Consider the following 22,724-nt stretch of genomic DNA (forward strand, 5'->3'; position numbering starts at 1 on the left):
CTTTGCCTGATCATGTTAAAGCTAAATTGTTGGATGCTCCTTTAAATCAGGACCGCCTGTTTGGCAACAAGGCTGAGGAAGTTCTTAAGATGGAAGATAAAACTAAGTCTATGCAAACTGTTAAAGATTTTTTACAAGTTCAGCCTCCTAGATTTAGTAGGCACTGGCCCTGTAAGAATTGGTCATTTCCAGCCCCTTCCAGGTCTTCTCAAGCCAAACCCAGACACATCAAAAACCCCAGGTTTCAGTCCCAGGGGACTTGCAGAACTTAGCAGTGGGGGGCCTCCACTTTCAAGTCTGGGAATAATAAGACTCTCCCCATGGTAAACTGTCTCAATGACTTCCTTTTAAAATTTCCAAGCACTTCTCAACTGACTGCCCCTTCGGGGGAAAGATTGTTCTTCATGCAAAGAAATGGGAACTCATTACCCAGGACAAATGGGTTTTAAATATAGTGTCCCAGGGATACAGATTTCATTTCCACACGTTGCCAACACCAAGTGGGTGGACAGACCTACCCCCAAATCAGTGGGCAGAGGCCCAAAAACAAGTACTTTCTCTCAAGCATGGTGGCTATTCAGCTGATAGGAAAAGGGACAAGGTTTCTACTCGAGACTTTTTTCCTGGTACCCAGAAAAGTCAATTCATGGCATCCTATTCTGGACCTGTCTACTCTAAACATCTTTTTGGAGATTCCAAAATTCAAGATGCTGACTTCATTTACTTCCTATGCTAGGCAAAGATGCCTGTTTGACAACACTAGATTTAAAAGAAGTATATCTGCACATCCCAATCAGGGAATCTTAAAGAAGATACCTACGCTTCAAAGCAGACTACACGCACTATCAGTTCTCTGCACTGCCCTTTGGCTTATCTACTGTGCCCAAAGTATTCACAAAGTGCCTAGCTCCAGTTATTGCATTTTGCAGGCAAAGAAATATTTAAATATACTCATACCTGGACGACTGTCTAATTCGGGCAGAAAGCCAGGACATAATTTTGAATCTTCTGGCCTTTATTAAAAGGGTTCTAACTTGCTTGGGGTACACCATAAATGAAAAGAAATCACACCTGGTACCTGTCAACAAATTATATTCCTGGGAGCAAGGTTGAATACAACTTCCCAGATGGCTTACCTCACGCCAGAAAAGCAAATTCATTTGACAACCTACTTCAAGTGGCCACAAAAACCCTGCTATCTGCAAGACAAGTACTGCAAGCCTTTGGGTTCATGGCCTCCTGCATCCTTCTAATTCCATATGCAAGACTGCATATGAGGAAACTACAGTGGTATCTAAAAAGCCTATGGTGTCAACATTCTCAAGACCTAGAAACAATGATGCCTATCATACTTTGCCTACGTCTAGAGTTCCTTTGGTGGGCAGAGGCCTGCCACCAAAACAAGGGACTACCCTTCATACCACCCCTGCCGCCCAAACCCTAACAGATGCATCAGACTATGCGTGTGGGGCTCATCTGGCAGGGAAGTGCATTCAGGGCAAATGGAACCCAAATCAAATGCACCTGCATATCAATCAAAAAGAAATGTTAGCTGTGCAGAATGCTCTGACAGCCTCCAAGGACCACATTCTTCCAGGGCAACTAATGGTAAAGACAGACAACACCACTGTTATGTGGTACATAAACAAGCAGGGGGTACCCATTCTTACCCCCTCTGCAGACTTGCCATGGCATTGTGGAACACAGCATTGAGCTACCAAGTGCACCTACAAGCTCAATTCCTGCCAGGAAAATTAAATACACTGGCAGACGGACTAAGCCGAAACCTCATGGACCCACACGAGTGGAAATTGAAACCAAGGCTTTTCAACATGTTGACAAGCAAATGGGGGAGCCCAGATATAGACCTGTTTGCCTCTCCCCAAAACTACCAATTGAACAAATGTTGCACAAGGACTCCCCACAAACAAGCCTGGAAAGTGGATGCTCTGTCCTTCAGCTGGAAAAACCTATCAGTCTATGCCTTCCCCCCCTCTGCCTCTGCTCTCCAAAGTACTACTAAAAATCAAACAGGACAAGCCAAGGATGATTTTGATTGGTAAAGACTGGCCGCGCCAACACTGGTACCCCCTCCTGGGCAGTGTGTGTCATGGTTATCTCCATGGCACCTGCCTCAGACTCCTTCCCTGCTGTCTCAGCAGGAGAACCAGACTCTGCACTCTCAGCTTCCAACACTAAACCTTGCAACCTGGCTAATTACTTCATCTCTCCTTTACTATCCCTCAGCAAACCTGTGATGGATATCATTTTAGAGGCAAGGAGGCCTAGTATTAGAAAATCTTATGCTGTAAAATGGAAAGGATTTTGTGCCTGGAACCAATCTCAAGGGATGAGCACAGCAGCGCCCAATTTACCTCAGATTTTACAATACTTAACTGAGATGCTTCACAAGGGCCTGTCTTTTTCCTCCATTAAAATCCATGCCTCAGCCATTTCAGCTCATTATAACACAGAACCTCACCTCTTCTCTCATCCACTGCTCAAGCAGTTCCTCAGAGGGGCCAAAAAGTTGGGACCACCCAGGAGAGCTCCAACCCTAGCCTGGGACCTTAACCTTGTCTTGGAGAAACTCACTCTACCTCCTTTCGAGCCAGCTGATACTGCAGACTTAACATTTCTTTCTTGGAAAACAGCTTTCCTTTTAGCAATCACTTCAGCTAGAATGGTATCTGAATTACAGGCCCTTATGGCAGTGGAGCCTTTCATCATCTTTCATGCGGACAGGGTGTCCCTCAGAACCGATCCATCCTTCATGCCCAAGGTGGTATCCAGTGTGGCTCTTGATCAGTCCATTCATTTGCCAACCTTCTTTCCCAATCCACAGAATAAAGGGGAACAGATACTGCATTCCTTAGATGTGGACAGACAACTTAGATTCTACTTGGACGGGACTAAACCTCAAAGGAAATCTGAACTGCTGGTGTCATTTGCTGCAGGGGCAGAGGGGACGGCTATTTCAAAGCAAACCATTTCTAAATGGATAAGCCATTGCATTCATTTCTGCTATAAGAACCATGGAAAACGTATCCCCCAGGGGATCAGACATCACTCCACCAGGGCTGCATCTACCTCTACAGCCTTTCTCAGAGGTGTCCCTACCAGGGACATCCTAGAAACTGCTACCTGGAGTTCTGTACATACTTTCACCAAGTATTATCATTTGCCAATTTTCTCTAAATCCAGAGCTGGCTTTGCCACTGCAGTCTTGCAGGGCCTTATAGCTGACCCTAATGCTATCTAAATTCCTCCTCCCAACCATAGCTTTGGGAGTCTACCCAAATGTAATGACTGCAACAGTGAAACACGAAGAACATAGTACAGTTGTGTACATTTACCATAAATGTAGATGTTCGAGTGTATTCACTGTTGCAGTCCTGGTTACACTCCCTCCAGCCCCCTAATTTCTTTTGGCTATACCTCTACTTTCCTTTACTATGCTTAAAAGCCTTTTTGGTGTATTTGCTTTTTTTTTTGAGGTATATCTTTGTGCTTTTATGTTTAATTGCTTCCTATTGGGGGGGCACCTGACATCTGGCGCAAGAAAAACTGATGTAATGGCGTCGGCTGCATGTTTTATACCCCTGACGACCTGACATCATGGAAGAAGGGACGGCAACCGACGCAGGACCCAAGACTTTAATCAGGTCGACTGAGGGCTACCTGCAAGCAGATAACCCAAATGTAATGACTGCAACAGTGAATACACTCGAACATCTATATTTATGGTAAGTGTACACAACTGTATTATATTGTTATATAACTTGCAGGTGTCCTTATGTTGTTAGACGCCTCTAAATACTAAATCTGTATGCCCCTTGTATTAAACAACAAGATTTCTTTATGGCCTTATACAAGTTACTATCTGGCTTTATTTGTTTTTAGGAGGAGATTGGAATTCCTACCAAGAGCCTGTATCAGATAGAACACACCCAAACAAACCATATAATACCCAAACCACTACAGCAGTCTCTGACCTAAAAAGTGATTGTTTTTTTTTACCCTTATGGGTGCCAGAATCAGAAATAACCAAAAGAAAAGTTCACATTTTGCACGAAGTGTCATAGTGTGGTCTAAAATCATTTTTTTACTCTGAATTCTTCTTGAATGTAGACATTAATTACTACACTGAGTCCAGGTTCTTCTCTGATCACTCAGAAATGACTCTTTCTATAAATTGCATCTACAGTCATACTTTTCGGTGTAGGGGATATAACTGGACTCTAAACCCTAATTTATTATTGAGGCAGGGCATTGTGGAAGAGATTAACTTGATGTTGGAAGATCTGTAAGAAATATCTACTTCTCAACTACCCTTCGACATTGAGTGGGTATCAACTAAAGCTAAAATAAGGGGGTTCCTTATTAATAAAGCAACCTACCATAAAAATGCTTTATAAATCTGGGGACAGTTCAGTTAAAAAAGAATTCTTAAACTAGATGCAGAATTGCAATTAAATTTTAATCAGGAGAAAGAAAAACATTTAATTACCCCCCCTCCCCCCCAAAAAAAAAGAATTATGTTTTTGTAATGCTAGATAGATTTCCATGAAACTAATATTTTATCCAGCTATGCAGAATGGTCGCAATTCCCTTCTAAGTTTTTAGCACGCCTAATAAACCAGAGGAAATACACTCCAACTATTTCCGAGAGAACACATCAAGGTAAGTTCTAATGATGAAAGTGTCACCGTTTTTGAAAATCTTTACAAGGAAATCTATACAGACCAAACATTTTTAACATCAGAACAGGAGAAAATTAAATTTTTGAACCAACTAAAGTTCTGAAACATCAATCAAACCCAACAAGATGAACTCACAACATATATTTCTCAACAAGAGATTGTAATGGTAATTACTAATCATAAGAACAAGGCACCAGGTCCATACGGCTTTACAGCAGAATTATGTAAGACCTGCCTGAAAATTTCCAGAGTGTTACTATACCTATTTAATTATATTATGACAATAACATCACTGATGTCCACTTTAACTCTTCTAAAACTATCTTTATTCTTAAAGAAAATGCTAACCCCAAAGACCTTAAGAGATGGATCCATTTTCTTAACCTAGATGCTAAACTCTTCACTACCATTCTAGCTAACAGACTAAAAAATATTATTCCAAGTGTTATATCACCCAAGCGATCTGTGACAGTACGCTCACACTAATCATTAGTACATCATTCTCAACAAAATAATTATCCTATATTTGCACTAGTTATTGATGTCTGTAAAACCTTTGACAGACTTATAGATTTTCTGCTTTCATTATTACCCTATTTTAGAATATCCACAAGATTTATTCAAATTAAGGCAATCTATACTAGTGCTTACACCTCCCTTTACATAAATAGAACATCCTCTAACAGGATTGTTATTAAGAATTGAATGAGACAAGGGTGCCCACTATCCCCATACCTCTTCAGCTTCTATATCGAACCTTTATTTTTACTAATCAGTCAGGGAACCTTTCATCACATACGTGTAATTTTGTAATACTAGCATTGCCTTGTCAGCCTTTGCAGATTACTTAAATCTTTATTTTACTCTTCCAAGTTATGACATACCTAAATTATTGAATTCAATCGAAACCTTCTTGAACTTTTCCAATTATAAACTTAGCCTAGACAGATCTGCAATTTTCCCACTAAATTCATCAGACCTGTTTTCTCTAGACTCCCGATCAACTGAAATCAAAATAAAACATTCCATTAAATAGTTAGGAATTTCCTATCATCAGGACACTAAAACAGTATTCCAAAATGATGCAAATCCCTGGCAGAATATACAACAAGATTATAGTAGATGGAATAAACGTAAGCTATTTTTCTCTTATTTTATTTTTAGTTTACCGGGGAAGTCCACTGGGCCAGAATGTGCCCATTTTCAGTGGAGGCCTTGGGAGAAAAGCTCCATAAGCAACATGAATACAAAAAGGTTACATAATGCAAAGGTAAAGTACATATATACATTTGTACAGTTAGGAACAGCAAATGCTTAAATTGTGTATTATAAACACAATTAAAGAAAATAGATAACACAGTTTACAGGTATTTACATTCAGAGTAATAAGTTTCAGTTGTGTGAAAAAGGCATCTGAGGTTACTTGATATTTACTATATTTAGATACGTGGAGTCAAGAGAGAGAGCTTGCTGAGGATGCTAGCTTAGGTTTGTTTTAGGAGAATAGAAATTAAAGTTGTAGGGAAGCATGTAGCAAGGAGTATGGAGAGATCAAAAAGGGGACATTTCTTATAATTTATGTAGGGTGAAAGCAGGAACATTTACGTTTAGTAGACAGGTATGAGAAAAGTTGAGTCTTGAAGGATTCAGAGTTGGGTATAGTCCTAAATGAAGGAAGGAGAGAGTTCCATTTTTTGCCTAGAGAGAGAGAGAGAAGGAGTTGGCCTGCAGGACGTTTGGGTTTGTGGATAGAGATTAAATTTTGGTGTTCAGATTTCAGAGATCTGATTGGGATGTATGGGGGAAGGATGTTTGTTAAGGCTGGGCATTTCTCTGGATAGAATAATAATTTGTGAGTGGTGGTTAGAGAGTTCCAGCCAGTTCAGAGATTGTAGGGTAAGGCAGTGGTGAGTAGAGGTTTTGGATTTAGTTGCGAATTTAGAGATCTTATTATAGCAAATTTCGAGTTTAAAGGTGTTGGAAGAAGACAGGTTAGTTAGAAGAGGGGCTCCATATAGTAAAGAAGGAAGGAGGTAGGTAGTTGCTATAGTATGCCTGGAGGAGTTGGAGAGAAAGTGGCTATTCCTATAGAGCATACCTAGCTTTTGGTGTGTTTTCTTTGTTTTGTTGTATGTGGATATCAAATTTAAGGTGTTCGTTTATGGTAATGCCAAGGAGTTGTGCAGAAGGGACCACTACTATACCAGTGTTGTTTTGACTTAGGACTTTGAAAGCATTTTTGTCGAAAGAGAAAGCCCTGGTGGGAGGAAAAAGAAGTATTTTAGATTTATTAGAGTTGAGAGAGAGAGATGGTTGTGGTGCATCCAGTTTTCAGTAGTGGAAAAAGCTATTTGGGTTTTAGTCAATAGTTCAGGAAGGTTAGAGGCGGCACAGACTAAGGTAGAGTCATCAGCGTACTGGATAACTGTTGTGTCAGGGATGACAGTGTGAAGGTTATTTATGAAGATGTTGAAAAGCATAGGTCCGAGGATGGACCCCTGGGGAACACCGGTGGGTGTTGGCAAGAAGGAGGAGGTAGAGTTCTTCCATCTGACAGCTTGAGATCTGTCTGATAGGTAGCTGGAGAACCAGGATAGGGTGTCAGGGGAGAGATGAAAGTTGGAGAGATGAAAGAGAAGGTGCTTGTGGGAGATGGTGTTGAAAGCTTTTGAAAGATCTAGCAGTACTGTGGATACTAGTAATCCAGAATCCCGGGCTCGATTTACTGTTTCTAAGAAGGATAGTAAGGCAGTAATGGTGCTGTGGCCAGGGCGGAAACCATGCTGGGTGGGTGTTATGAGGTGGTTCTGAGTTAAAGGCATAAGCTGGTGGTGGACACATTTTTCTAGAATTTTTGATATTGGCGAGAATAGGGCAATTGGGCGGAAGTTGGAGATATTGGTATTTTTGCCTTCTTTGTGAAGAGGTAAAATGAAGGCAGATCACCAAAGTTTGAGTACATATGACTCTTTTAAAGATCTGTTAATTAGGATGCTGATAGGGAAAGTGATACCTTCAGCAGCAGATTTGAGGAAGGAGGAAGGTATGTTGTCGGGGGCATTTGAGCATGGCTTTAGTTTGGATAGGAGTATTTTTATGAAAGTAGTTGAGACAGATTTGAGCTGGAAATAAAAAGTTATGAGGGTTGTTAGGAGAAGAGGAAAGAGAGTTGGATGGATTATTGTCTGGAAAAGATTTGGTTGGATTAGCTATGGAGTCTGTAAAAAATGTATTGAAGTGAGAGCTTAATTCTGAGTCAGTTATGCTAGGGTCAGGGCAGGGATTATTCCTGGACCCTGGATGGAGTAGGGAATTAACAAATTTCCAGAATTGTTTTGGGTTCTTGTTATTGTTGGACTGAAGTTTATTATAGTAGTTTTTTTTGTCCAAAGTGATTAGTTTTTTTACTTGGTTGCTGAGTTGGGTGTATTGAAGCAAGGTAGAAGGCATCTTATTTTTCTGGTATAGCTTCCAGGATTTGTCCTGCGATGCATGATTTGTTTTGTTTCTTTGGATAGCCAAGGAGCAGAATTAGCCTTGACTCGTTTGTTTCTTGGCGGGGCTTGGGAGTTGAGAGTTTTTAGGAAGATAGTTAAAATGTTCAACAGCATTGTCAAGGGGAAGAGTATTTAGGATTTGCCAGTTAATATGTTTAAAAGTGTTTGAGAAATTTGTAGGGTTGAAGGTGCTGAGATTATGAGTGTGGATATAATGGTGTTGATATTGGGTGGAGTTAGTTGAGCGATGTATGAAAGCAGGGAGATGGTCACTGAAGGTGTCTGGCATAGTGCCAGAGAGAGTTATTTTGTTTGTATGGGAGACTAGGATCCAGTCGATGATGGATCCTGGGAGGGTGGGTTTTGTTAGGACGAGTGGTAGTGTGGATTACTTGGGTGAAGTTGTAGAGGTTAATGAATAGGGAGGGGGAAGGAGAATTAATTTTATTCCAATCAATATTAACATCGCCTAGAATGTAGGTTTTGAATTCTATTTCAGTTGAGGCCCAGTGAAGAATATTTTCAAGGGTAGAGATGTTGTTGCCTGCGGAGATATATATAGGGAGATAATGTAGATATTTTTGTTTATTTAGTCGTAGGAGACTAGCTGTTAGTTCAGAATTTTTGAATTGTGGAGTTGGAATTTGTAGAGGGATTAATGAAAGAAGGTTGGATTAGATTAGTGCAGAGCCTCCATCTTTTTTGTTTAAACGGTCACTTCTATGGATTTGGAAACCAGGAGGTAGGATTTCAGAGTCAGCAATATGGGGTTTTAGCCAGATTTCAGAGATGGCTAAGATGTCAGGTTGGTTGTGGAAAATACAAGCTTGTATTTGGTGTATTTTGTTAGTAAGGCTCTGGGCATTGATAGTGAAGAACTTAAGGGCGTTAAGAGAGGAAGCAGAAGAAGAAAAGGGAGGGGGTGAAGGGGAGTGTGCAATAGAAGCAGTAGGGGATGGGGTGAAGGAGTTATTTGTGAGGCAAGGGCCAGGGTTGGGATGGATATCTCCGGATAAGGCTAGGTCATTATAGGGAATAACTTTTAGCCTTTTGGGTTTAAGTAGGAAGCTGTTTGTGGCTAGTAGTAGTTTGAGTGATGGTATTTGTAGTAGTGGAGAAGAGTTTGGGATGGAATAGGTACAGTAAGTTAGGAGGAATAAGAGAGGATGATATGATGTGGAAGTGGTTGATAGAAATGGTTGCAGGTGAGTGCAAGGGATAGTTTGAGTAGGAGGTAGGCATAGGGGTGTTTTGGAAGACTAAGAAGTAGCAAAATAAAGAGGAATTTGTAGTACAAGAAGGGAGCATGGGACACATAGTATAAAGGATTAGGGAGGGCATGTTTACAGAAGGGAGGGATTGAAGAGAGAAATGTAGAGGAAGTGAGCAGGATAATAGGGGTGGAGAGCTAAAGGAAGTAGATGGGGTTGCGATTCTTTACAGCGGAGAGAAAGAGACTAAGTGTAGTGAAGAGTGAAGGTCAAGTAGAGTGGGAGGAGTAAGAGTGGGAGGGGTAATAAGGAGAGGACTGTGATTAGTTAATTGGTATGGGTGGGAGGGGTAAGTCAGGAGTAAATGTAGATGTGCTGGGGGCGGGTGGGATTTGGGGCAAGGGTAGGGGAACGGAGTGAGCCCACAGGGCGAACGGAGCAGGAAGAGCCAAAGGAAGGAGAAATTGGTGGAAAACAATCAGTAGAGTGTGAGAGCCAGAAGATAAGTTTGCACTGCTAAGAAGTAAGTTAAAAGACTGACAGCGAATTAGGGTAGTAGGTAGATGTATAAAAGAAATAACAGTAGAAGAAGGTCCGGAGGCTTTGAGGGATAGAGATGGGTATATGTAGAGTGGAGAAGTGGATAGGTAATCCAGGGAGAATAGTGAGGGAGAGAGCAGTAGAAGAGTTATCTATGAACTATGTGGGTAAGATGAGGTGAAGAGTGGGAAAGATAGTGACAGCAGAATGGTAGAGGAGCACCACCTAGTGGGCAGTCTGTTTGATACAACAGAGAACCCTATAGGGGAAATATGTTAGGGGAAGGAAGGAACTATCATGAGACAGAGTAGGAGTAAAAATATAAGAGGGAGACTAGGGTTATTTAATGGACAAGAAATGGGAAAGTTTTGGCTGCTGGCTAACCTGGCAGGGAAGAGTACAGCGACCTACTAGAACGTATGCATTACCTTTAAATATTGCAAAATGGTTAAAGCACTGCACATACTTTCACTGAAAATTCCTTGTAGGGAGCAGATGTTTTTTTAGTTTTAGAGTTTAAATGTCCTTGTATGTGGGTTCTTAGTATGGACTTCCGATAGGGTGCATTCAGGAGGTTAGAGCAGGATAGGCAGGAACACAAGCTGGAACATGCAAGGAGAGAAAGAGAGTAATGAAGCACTACAGTACAAGAGTCAGGAGTTATAATCAGACAGTTATAACAATACTTTTTTTTTTTTTTTGCAAGTTGAAAATTAGATAAAACAGCTCTGTAAAAATTAAGTTAAACACAATCAAATATAATGTCACAAAAACAAGGCACAGAATGGGTAAATGTGATTAATAGCAGGCACAGCACACAATGCAGCTAAGCGACAGAGTCTGATAACTTTGTTATAATCCTAGAATGTATAAAATGCATTAGGCTTCGGGCAGATTAGTATTTTAAATTACAGCTAGTACTAGCGACAGACTGATACTTAGTTGTACTCCTATTATGTATAAATACATCATTTTTATCTAAAGTGGCAGTTGTTAAGATGAATATCTTATCTAGACTACTATATAGATTCATGTCTTCTCGGGTATTAGTGTATAATAAATTCTTTATTAAACTTCACTCTACTCTTGCCAGATTCATTTGGGCTCCTAAATCAGTTTAGGATTCATCAATTTTTGATAAGGAATTCTGAGATAAAAGGGATCTAAATCTTCCTGATTTTAGACTATACTACGGCATAACTAATAGTAACAGATTAATAAAAATAGCTGATTATAGTTCTAAAGGGAATTTGTGGTCTCCTTAATGGATAGAATTCTACCATATTTGTCAGATCTCTTAATTTTAATCCTGAGGCTCTCCCTTTTTAATAGTCTGAAAAGTGTTAAACTTCATACTTCAATAAAGAGCAACATCACTAACTTGCAAAAACTCTGACTCATTAAGGTTACCCACAACATTTGTAACTCTACAAACTATACATCTAAAACTAAATTTAAAACTTAATAATTCAATGTTAAATCTAAATAATTTCCCCTCTTAAAGGAGAAACTGATTTTTGATTTCTACTACTCCCAGGACCTCGACACGTGAGTTGAGATCTGCACTAAATCTTCCAAAAAGTTGTACCATCATGTTGTGACAAATTAGAGAAATGTGTTCTAAATTTTTATCTGACCCTAGCTTAAACGATAGATGTAACTGCTTGTAAAACTCTGGTATTTAATGGTAATGAAAAAGAAGATGATTTCAAGTACGTATAAGTTATTTATTTCACTCTGACATCAGAACAAAATTCTTTTTTCAAAAAGCTGGACCTCTCTGAACCCGTCAATTTCAATAAACCAGATAAAACAATCTCTATACAATTAACTTAAAAAAATGACTCCTTTTAAAAAACTCACCTATACGCAATGTATTAATAATGCATACCTCACCCCTACTATTCTAAATAAATTTAACTCTTCACTTTCCCTTTTCTGCCCTTACTGTGAGTTACAAAGAGCTTATCTCCTTCATATCCTTTGGAGTGGCAAATATTCATATAAACTTTGGTACTCACTAAAAGTTAGACTTCAAAAAATGGGATATGAAAAATCCACTATTTCATGGGAATGTACTTGTATTACACATACCTCCACTAGTTTGGCTAAACTGCGAACTTGCATTCTAATTACTCTATTCACCCTAATTAAGCTATATATTTCAAACTGAACGGATAGAACATTACTTAGTTGTGGGAGTTTAAACAAATGGCAATTAAGCATTTAACAGCTTATAAATTTTTAATGTTTAGTCGAAAAGCTTATTCACATTTCATTGATTACTGGAATATTTTATTGGCTCACATAACCCCTTTACAGTGGCTTCTTTCAACCTAGAACTTCCTGGGTCTCCTCACCTACCAATCCTTCTTTCTATAACACACAATTCTTTATCCAACATAAATGTTTATAGTTAGGGGCCTTAACTCCTTTCTTTCCGTACTTATAAATCATCCTTTGACTCAAAGTATTGAATATAATTCATTTCCTTGGGTACATAGCGGTTGTGTAAATAATGGTGTGCACAGTTAAATATTTAGTTGGTTGTTTGTAAATGTAGCATCTCTCATATTAATGCCTTTACATCTTAATTTAAACATTCTGTCAAATTTGATGTTTATGGGTTTATGTACTTCATATTAATTAATATAACTTAATAAGATTATGGAAAAAACTCTAGCAGAGCAGGTCTTTCACTTTGGATTCTCCTATCCCTTACTCTTTTACTATACTCAGGCAGTCCATGATAAAGAAAACAGCGTCTATTCTGCAGTCCAAATGTCTGCTTGGCCTCATCCCACTCTTACTTTTCCCTCTATAGTTATTTGCTCCCAATACCTTAGTTCCTTTGCCAATTTTCTCAAGTAAATTCCAGCCCCCTTTGCCTATTTTCTGTATCCCTACTTGCAGATATCCATATTGGCAAAAACTTCATTCTAATGTTGGTTTATTTCTGAGAATACATTCTATTACTTTATAAGTATAATATGTTTGGTGGTTCTCTCTAAGGCTCTGCATCCAGAATCCCAAACTTGGGCACCCCCCCACACACACACACACGCTTCAGCAGCATCACCATCATCTTTTGCTTGTGTTATGTATGAATCTTAACTGTTCAGCTCTAAAATGTTCCTTCAAATCCAGTAACCCTAAACCACCACCTTCTATTAAAATGATCGACTTAACTGATTCCCTTTTACCCTCCCAGATAGATTCCTTCAACCCTTGTAATATCCCAAACTTCTCCTTTAGTTGATAAAAGTAAGGGACTAAAAGTATTTTCACTACTTGTATCTTACTATCCATATCCATAAACAAGTGCTTCTGATATCTCAGTTTTTGTTTTATTATCTTTAGTGCTTTCCCACATTTTGACCTGCGGTGGTGGTGCTGCGGTAGCGTTGTCGCCTCACAGTAAGACGCTGTCTGGTTCGATTCTCAGCTAGAGAATCTTCTGCGTGGAGACGTGTGTGAATGGGCGTACCTCATTGAAGGTTGTGCATCAGGCCTGGCAAGCCGGTACGTAAAAATCAACTGCCAATCATTAGCAGACGGGAGTTCCGCTCTGGCGAACCCTAACTGGGAAAAGCCGAAAGACGCAAACACAAAAGTGCTTTCCCACATTTTCTTACCTGTCTTAACAGACACTTTTTAATCCATACTCCTAAATATTTTATCTTGTTTCCCCATAAATGTGGGTATTGCCAGAGGACAGCATGTTTTCTCAATTTCCCTGTAAAGGATTCTTTCTCTGGGAACACTGAGGTTTCTCAGTCTCTTGGAAAATACTATGAAATGTTACAACTAGAATTCCCAGAACCTCTATACATTTCCCCCATTCCTGATAGCATTAGAGGGTGTGTTTTTTTTTTTTTTTTTTTTACAGCCTGTGGATGTTCTTCGTGTTTCACTGTTGCAGTCATTGCATTTGGGTAATCTGCTGGCAGGTTGACCTCAGTTGGCCTGATTAACAAAGTCTTGGGTCCTGCGTCTGTTGCTGTCCCTTCTTCCATGACGTCAGGTCGACAGGGGTATAAAACATGCAGCCGATACCATAACATCAGTCTTTCTTGCCATGCGGTGCCCAAAGCAGAAGCAGTTCGCAAGTGCCGGTCGGCCGTCTCCTGAAATTTACGTTTTCGAGTTTCCAAACCGAAGTCTTCAACTAAAAGCTAAGTACCCCGTTGGGGAAACTTTTTCTTGCTCCTTACCGATGTCAGTAAAAGTTAATAATTGCATTACTTGTGGGAAGCAAATACCTCATAAGGATTTTCATTTGTATTGTATTCTTTGCCTAGGCTCTGACCATAGCGTGCCTTGCTGTCGGTTTTGTGCTAAGTTTAATCGACTCACAATTAAATGTCGGTATGTTTTTGCTTCTTAATATTTTGGCTCAAGATTTAATTATCCAGAAATGTCGGTTAGCAATCCGCCTACCGGAATACCTAAAAAACGCAAAGAAAGACAGAGACAGACTGTTGAGGTCCAAAACAGACGACGCTTCTCCTAAGCCAGTCGCCGGTTTGCCGGTACTCACTGAGGCCCTTTCGCAGCCCCTGATGCCCGCTACGTCTGATTCGCAGGCCTCTACTGAGACCCATTTGGAGTCCGGTATGCTGCGAGATGCTTCAATTATGGAACCCGCGGATGTCTCTACCTTAGATTGGTTCAGAGCTGTGTGCAGGCACCAGCTTCTGAGGGTGTTTTCAGGCCTACAGATTTGTATATTAGACCGACGCCATCTTCAAAACTAAGGCCAAAAGCTAAATCTATGTCTAAAAAACCGACACCTGGGCCACATGTGCAGGCCCCTATGCCTAAAAAACAAATGATCAAAATGGCTGAAGATTTAATTACTCTGATCAGGGGTAGCCAACCCCCTCCTTCTAAGAGGCGTAGGCAAGACGTTGACTATGAATCTTCTGAACAGGATTCTATTTCTTCTGACTCTTCTAATGAGCAGGATTTGTCTATTCCTACTTATGAGGACTCTGATGCAAAAGATTCCATTCCTTCTGCTTCTCCCCCTGAGGATTTCTCTTTTGTGGAAACTTTACATACCTTAAGGGACCATTTCCACTGGGAAAGTCAGGATTTTTCTGAATCTAAAAAGAGACTTAGGGATTTTCTTCTTCTTCCTCAGCATAGGCCTTTGGCCATACCTCCTGTTCTAGACATTGTTGATGTTTTTTCAGAATCTAGTATGACTCCTGATTCTCTGCCTCCGGCTCCTTGTAGCCAGATAGATACTACAGGGTTCCTGACTCTCACAAATTCCTTTTCAAAAACCCTATTGCTGACCCTGAAATCATTTCTCAGGGTCCCAAGGGCATTAAGGCCTCTACTTCTAAACTCCTTCCCCTTCTGTTAGAGATTCCAGGGCACTGGATAGATGGGGTAAGAAGGTTTACACGTCTGCAACCTTGGCAATCAGGGTTTTAAACTGTCAATTTCATATGCTTAAAGAGCAACGGCATATCATGGTACTAAAACAGAAAATGATGTTAATCTCTGACTGTGTGGAAAATAAAGATTTTCAGGATTTATTACATTCAGCTGAACGAGTTGGAAAACATACTTTGCAATGTGGCTTTAATTCCTTGGAGGCCTCTTGCAGATTCGCTGTAACTGGATTTGTGCTAAGAAGGCATGCTTGGCTCAAAGAGCAAACTCTGCCGGACCATGTTAAAGCAAAATTGTTGGATGCTCCTTTACAACAGGACCGTCTCTTTGGTAATAAGGCTGAAGAAGTGTTAAAAAGATGGAAGATAAAGCAAAATCTATGCAAACTGTGAAAGATTTCTTACAAGTGCAACCTCCAAGATTTAGTAGGCACTGGCCTACTAAAAACTAGTCCTTTCCAGTCCCTTCGAGAGCCGCTCATCAAATCAAGGCACTCCAAAGGCTCCAGGTTTCAGTCCCAAGGAACTTTTAGAACAAAACAGTGGGGTGCCTCCACCTCCAACTCTGGAAGCAGCAAGGCACCTCCCTATGGTAAACAGTCTAAATGACTTCCCTCTACAATCACTAAGCACTTATCTTTTAGCCGCCCCTTTGGGGGAAAACTGGCACTTCATGCACGAAACTGGCAACTTATTACCCAGGACAAATGGGTTTTAAATATAGTATCCCAGGGATACAAATTTCATTTCCACACATTGCCAATCCCAAATGGATGACCAGATCTGCCCCCAAATCAGTGGGCAGAGACCCAGGAACAAGTTCTGTCCCTCATGAACATGGGGGCTATTTAACCAGTACCAGAAGAGGAAAAGGGACAAGGTTTCTATTCAAGACTTTTCCAGAAAAGACAAATCATGGCGTCCATTTCTGGACATTCCAAAATTCAAGATACTGACTCTTCAACAGTTACTACCTGTGCTAGGCAAAGATGCCTCGTTGGTGACTCTAGACTTAAGAGGCTTACCTGCATATCCAATCAATGAATCTTGCAGAAGATACCACCGCTTCAAAACAGGCTACTTGCATTACCAGTTCTCTGCACTGCCCTTTGGCTTATCTACTGCACCCAGGGTCTTCACAAAGTGCCTGGCACCAGTAATTGCATTTTGCATGGAAAGCAATATTCAAATATATCCATACCTGGACGATTGTCTAATTCAGGCAGAAAACAAGGACATTCTTCTAAAGTATCTGGCATTTGTAAAAAGGGTTCTAACTTGTCTAGAGTACACCATAAATGAAAAGAAATCACAACTGGTACCCTCTCAAAAAATTACATTCCTGGGTGCAAGCTTGAATACAACTGCTCAGATGGCTTACCTTACACCAGAAAAACAAATTCAATTGGTGACTTACTTCAAACAGGTGGCCACAAAAACCCTGCTATCTGCAAGACAATTTCTGCAAGCCTTGGGATTCATGGCCTCCTGCATTCTTCTAATTCCATATGCAAGACTGCATATGAGGAAACTTCAGAGGTACTTAAAAAGTTTATGGAGTCAACATTGTCACAGCCTGGAAACAATGATTCCTATTATACCTTGCCTGCAACTGGAATTCCTGTGGTGGGCAGAGGCCTGCCACCAAAACAAGGGACTGCTATTCACTCCTCCCGCTGCCGCCCAAACCCTGACTACAGACGCATTAGACTATGCTTGGGGGGCTCATCTGGCAGGGAAGTGCATTCAGGGCAAATGGAGCCCAAATCAAATGCACCTACATATCAATCAGAAAGAGATGCTAGCTGTACAGAATACTCTGACAGCCTTCAAGGATTACCTTCATCCAGGACAACTACTGATAAAGACAGATAACACCACAGTTATGTGGTACATAAACAAGCAGTGGGTACCCATTCCTACCCCCTTTGCAGACTAGCCATGGCATTGTGGAACACTGCCTTGACCTATCAAATACAACTACAAGCTCAATTCCTGCCAGGAAAGCTAAATACTCTGGCAGATGAACTAAGCAGAAATCTTATGGACCCACACGAATGGAAACTGGAACCACAAGTTTTCAACATGTTGACAAACAAATGGGGGGGCCCAGACATAGATCTTTTTGCCTCGCTCTAGAACTATCAGTTGGACAAATTCTGCACAAGAACTAATTTCACCCTTGGCATCCCTCAGCAAATCTGTGATGGATGTCATTTTGGAGGCTAGAAGGCCTAGTACTAGAAAATCTTATGCTGACAAATGGAAATGATTCTGTGCCTGGAACCATCACAAGGAATAAGCACAGCAATGCCCAATATTCCTTAGATTCTGCAGTACTTAACTGAGATGCTTCACAAGGGCCTATCTTTTCCTTCTGTAAAAATCCATGCCTCTGCCATTTCAGCTCATTACAACACAGAACCTCCCCTCTTCTCTCATCCTCTGCTAAAGCAGTATCTCAGAGGTGCCAAAAATTTAAGACCTCCCAGGAGTGTACCAACTCCTGCATGGGACCTCAATTTTGTTTTGAAAAAACTCACTCTCCCTCCTTTTGAGCCAGCTGCTACTGCAGACCTAAAATTTCTCTCTTGGAAAACAGCTTTCCTTTTAGCAGTCACTTCATCTAGAAGGATTTCAGAACTTTACAGGCTCTTGTGGCAGTGGAGCCTTTCATTATTTTTTTCATCTGGACAGGGTGGCTTTCCGGACCAATCCATCTTTCATGCCTAAGGTGGGATCCAGTGTGGCTCTTAATCAGACCATTCATCTGCCAACTTTCTTTCCCAATCCACAGAACAAGGGTGAGCGGATTCTGCAGTCATTGGATGTACACAGACAACTTAGGTTTTACTTAAAAAGGACAAAATCTCTAAGAAAATCTGAACAACTATTGGTGGCATTTGCTGCATGGGCAGAGGGAAAGGCTATTTCAAAGCAGACTATTTCCATATGGATAAGCCATTGTATTCATTTCTGCTATATGCACCATGGTAAACTTATCCCCAATGGGGATTAGATCTCACTCCACCAGGGCTGCATCTACTTCTGCAGCCTTTCTCAGAGGGGTTCCTACCAGAGACATTCTAGAAGCTGCTACCTGGAGCTCAGTTCATACGTTCACCAAACATTACCATTTGCCTCTCTTCTCTAAATCCAGAGCTGGCTTTCCCATTGCTGTCCTGCAGGGCCTTATAGCTGCTCCTAATGCTGTATAAATCCATCTTCCCAACCTTAACTTTGGGATTCTACCCAAATGTAATGACTGCGACAGTGAAACACGAAGAACATAGTACAGTTGTGTACACTTACCATAAATGTAGATGTTCAAGTTTATTCACTGTTGCTGTCCTGGTTACCCTCCCTCCAGCCCCCTGTTTTTCTCTTACTATACCTTTCCTTTCTTTTACTATGCTTAAAAGCCTTTTTGGTGTAATTGCTTTTTATTGGAGGTATATTTTTTGTGTTTTAAATTTTATATCTCTCTTTCTCTCTCTCTCTCTCTCTCTCTATATATATATATATATATATATATATATATATTTTTTTTTTTTTTTTTTGCTCCCCATTTGGGGGGCACCTGACATCTGGGGCAAGAAAAACTGATGTAATGGCGTCTGCTTCATGTTTTATAACCCTGACGACCTGACGTCATGGAAGAGAAGGGACAGCAACCGACGCAGGACCCAAGACTTAATCAGGCCGACTGAGGGCAACCTGCCAGCAGATTACCTCCAAATGTAATGACTGCAACAGTGAATACACTCTAACATCTACATTTATGGTAAGTGTACACAACTGTACTTTTCCCTGAGGGGAAAAAATAATGAAAGGACATTTTTTACCCTTAAGTGAATTAATTTACTACTGGAGTATAGAAGAGCTGTTGTCTGCTTTATTGCAGGGAAGGAGGGGGGGACTGGCAATTGTTAAGCAAATCTTTTCCAAGTTGCTCGCAAAGTGTATTGTGTTTTCACTACCTGGAGTTGCCAAACTGTCCATTGAAACATTTTGCTATTAAACTTTCTGTCATAGGCATGGTTGTTTCTACTGCTTGCTGGATGTGTCAAAAATGTCTATTTCTCTTCATGCTTGGCCACAGTTATTTTTTCACACACTTGGCGTGCTTTGCTTTGGCTCTGAGCCCAGCATCTTCTGGTACTTTGATAGTTTGTCCCTGCTTCACCTTTGGCTTCCCTGGAGTCTTTTTCTCCTTGTAACTCTGTCCTACACCCAGGAGAACTCTAGTATAATACTCCCTTCAGGATATATCTGACCACACACATTCAACAACTTGAATGTCCACAAAGGTTCATTTCAAAATAAATGCCGGGCATAAACGCAACGTCTTGTGTGGATCACCTAAGACCCCTACCTTTGTACTCCTACAGACTACTGAGAGGAGATCTATGACTGGCACACAAGGCATCCCTGGACCCTACCCTGATGAACTCTTTGCACTTCTGAAAAGCTAACCGCATCAGAACTACTTGATTTAAAGACCTAATTTTTCTTAAACAGAGCATGCTACAGAGAGCGAGAGAGAGATGTATGTCAGCGAATTCCCTTTCTCTGGAACAGACTGTCCATCCATGTGAAATAGTTCATCTCTATCCCTATTTACACGCAAGTTGGACCTTTGGATGGGAATTCAAAAATTCACCCCTTGTCTGGCACCCACATTTCTGATGGACAGGCAGTCAGTGAATCATGTCGTAAAAAACCTCTATATAAATGTCTACCACATAGGTGGTAGTCTACTTAACACCAAAACTGTGATAGAGACCTTGGGGACACAGTTGGACAGTAGTTTCTCCTTTGATAATCACATCGCCACAGTAGTCAGGAAATTCTTCTACATGGCACACCTCATCACAAAAGGTTTTCTCATCCAGATAGAGGTCATTGTTCCCCTCTACTCATCACTCATTAGACCCACTATATAGAGTACAATGCCCCTTTTGGTATGTACCTCACAAGACATCTACAACAACTGGAAAGGCCGCAGAAATACCTCACAAAGAGGATTACTGGCCTCAAACAGATGTCCTACGCAGACAGTCTCAAAAAATTCCAGCTTTACTCCTTCGCATATTGTCTACTCAGAGGCGATCTCTGCCTAACAAAGCTATGTCAAACCCAGAGATGTTGGACATGCTGTACTTAAAGAAATTCCAATCCCTCCAAGCTACACGCTCTAGGGGACCTAAACTTTGTCACCACAATAAACAGAACATGCTGGAGGGATAGATTCCTGTCCCAGAGACTTCCCATACTCTGGAACAAACTACCTATCTATATCAAAGCTCCTCATTAGCACTCTTCAAGAAAAACTTGATGATTGGATGGGAAATCGGAAATTCACCCCGGGGATCACCTTTGTGGCTCTGCTTGACAGTGGCACAGGAAAATAATTTTCTTGGGTGACGAAAGCCGGGCTACCTTTTTGGCTAGGTTATACAGGTCCTAGGGCCAATAGCCTAGTACCTACCTATGAACCTATAAAAAACACAATTTGCAGGGCACCATTTGGGTTGCATGACTAGGCTTATAAAGGCCCTAGTAATCGTTAGCCTAGAATGCACCTTATGATATCAGATACAATGCATCAGTCGATCTGTGCAGGAGTTTTCAGTGTTGATTAACTGCCTCCCAGTCTAATCTTCTGTTTGCATCCATCCAGTGATTGGAATTTTCTTTAAGCCAGGAAAGCCTAAATAGTCTTGTGCAGTGTTTTACTGTTTTCTTGTCTTAGCTTATGTTCAGTCATTGGCTGGGGTGTAACTGGTAGGAACAGGGAGTAGCCATGTTTTCCTTGCGTTAATGCTTCACATCATAGCATGCAGCAGCAGGAGTTATCATGCTTCCTGATCACAGGAGCTAATAAAAAATGCAGCAGAACTAAGGTAGCAGGTACCCCAACTGTATACTTAACAAGCAAAAATGACTTTCATATCCATTGGTAATCATTTGTTTAAATATTTTTTTTTATTTATTTTGGTTTTTGAATGGTTTTGTTAATATCTTGAATCAGTTGGATCAGTGCATCGTTTTTTGAATTTGTTATTGTATAAAGAGCAGATTTTATTTAGAATGTAGTTAGTACATACACCTCAATTATATAAGCATTAAAGCATTCATTTTGTATATTAGCTGGTCATCTCTGCAGAGCTCATGTGTAGCGAATCCAGCTAGTGCTTTGTGACCTGGATTGTTTATATTTTACGTAATGACGCTGCTGCTTTGGTACTCGCCAAGTGCTAGGTCTTAAGTGTTTTCAGTCCCATGATAGAAAGATAGTTCTCCTAGTTCATAGTCGTATGATCTGGCTTTGGGATTCCAAATATTACACTAAATATTTATTTCCTTTTTTGACATAGGTGCAGTTCAGTGATGACAGTGATAATGAGGATATTATTCAAGGCTCCCAAAAAGATTCAGATGATGTCGCATCTTCAGGACAGACTTGTACTGTAAGTAAAGATTCCGTAGCTTGTAACAAAAAAGGCCAGAGATGTGGTAAAATAAGTGGACATCAATGGACTGGAGTCCTAAAAACACAGAAGAGAGGCAGGTTAGTGTCTGCTTCAGTAGATTCTATTGCAGAAGATCGTGAGCAAAAGAGGATCCCAGCTTCAAGGAAAATTACACAGAGAGCAAAAAGTTCATCAGATGAAAATCTGGTAGGCAAACAAGAATCTGATGTAATGAGAGAGAGTGCAGCTCATAGAAGCTGTGCTTTTAAATCTGCTGAGTCTCCAAAGTGTAAGGAGGAGAAATATTCTAGAACAACTAGGACGGCAGCAAAGCTAGCAAATGAAGTAGAGTTGATGCGCACCATCAGAGAAGAAGAGACTGAAAATTTGGAACACAGTCTTGAGATTCTGCGTGGATCAGATGGAGAAGATTCTGCAGATCAGCTGAGTTCAGGTGAGGTGTTAAGTCTTAGGAATCCTGCAATGTGCAATTTGAATGATGGGCTATGCATCTGGAGTTGCAACACAGGAGAGGCATAGCTTTAAAGTGCTTGTGAAGAATGAAAAGTTGAAATTCATAATTTGTTTGATTATTAATAAGTACCATAATGCTAATGCATGCTCTTCTACCTCTTCAGCCAACATTTATTTATTTTCCTCTCTTGTCCTTCTGTAACATTCTCATCTTTCTAATAGTAATCAACTCTCCTTCCATGTCCTCAATTTTCTGTCCTGCTCATTACTCCTTCTTATCCCATTCTATTCCTATGTCTAGTTTGTCAGCAGAATACTGTAAATTTTCACCTCTGTGCATTAAAAATCCTCCATATTTCTGAATATTAGTTTTTTTGGCATAGGCTATTCACTTCTGCAGTGCATATTGTATTCCTAA

At 40.5% G+C, this 22,724-nt stretch overlaps 1 protein-coding gene across 1 annotated transcript in view; it reads left to right on the forward strand.

Moving 5' to 3' along the window:
- ESPL1 (extra spindle pole bodies like 1, separase) overlaps positions 1-22,724 on the forward strand; it is a 2,570,648-nt gene that overhangs the window by 1,564,971 nt on the left and 982,953 nt on the right. The window contains exon 19 of the mRNA XM_044083892.1: positions 21,737-22,286. Coding sequence (XP_043939827.1) covers positions 21,737-22,286 — 550 coding nt within the window. The remainder of the gene's footprint in view (positions 1-21,736; positions 22,287-22,724) is intronic.

The sequence above is a fragment of the Protopterus annectens genome, chromosome 9.part0 (assembly GCF_019279795.1).
Source record: "Protopterus annectens isolate FY-2018-M chromosome 9.part0, PAN1.0, whole genome shotgun sequence".
NCBI classification, from domain to species: Eukaryota; Metazoa; Chordata; order Ceratodontiformes; family Protopteridae; genus Protopterus; species Protopterus annectens.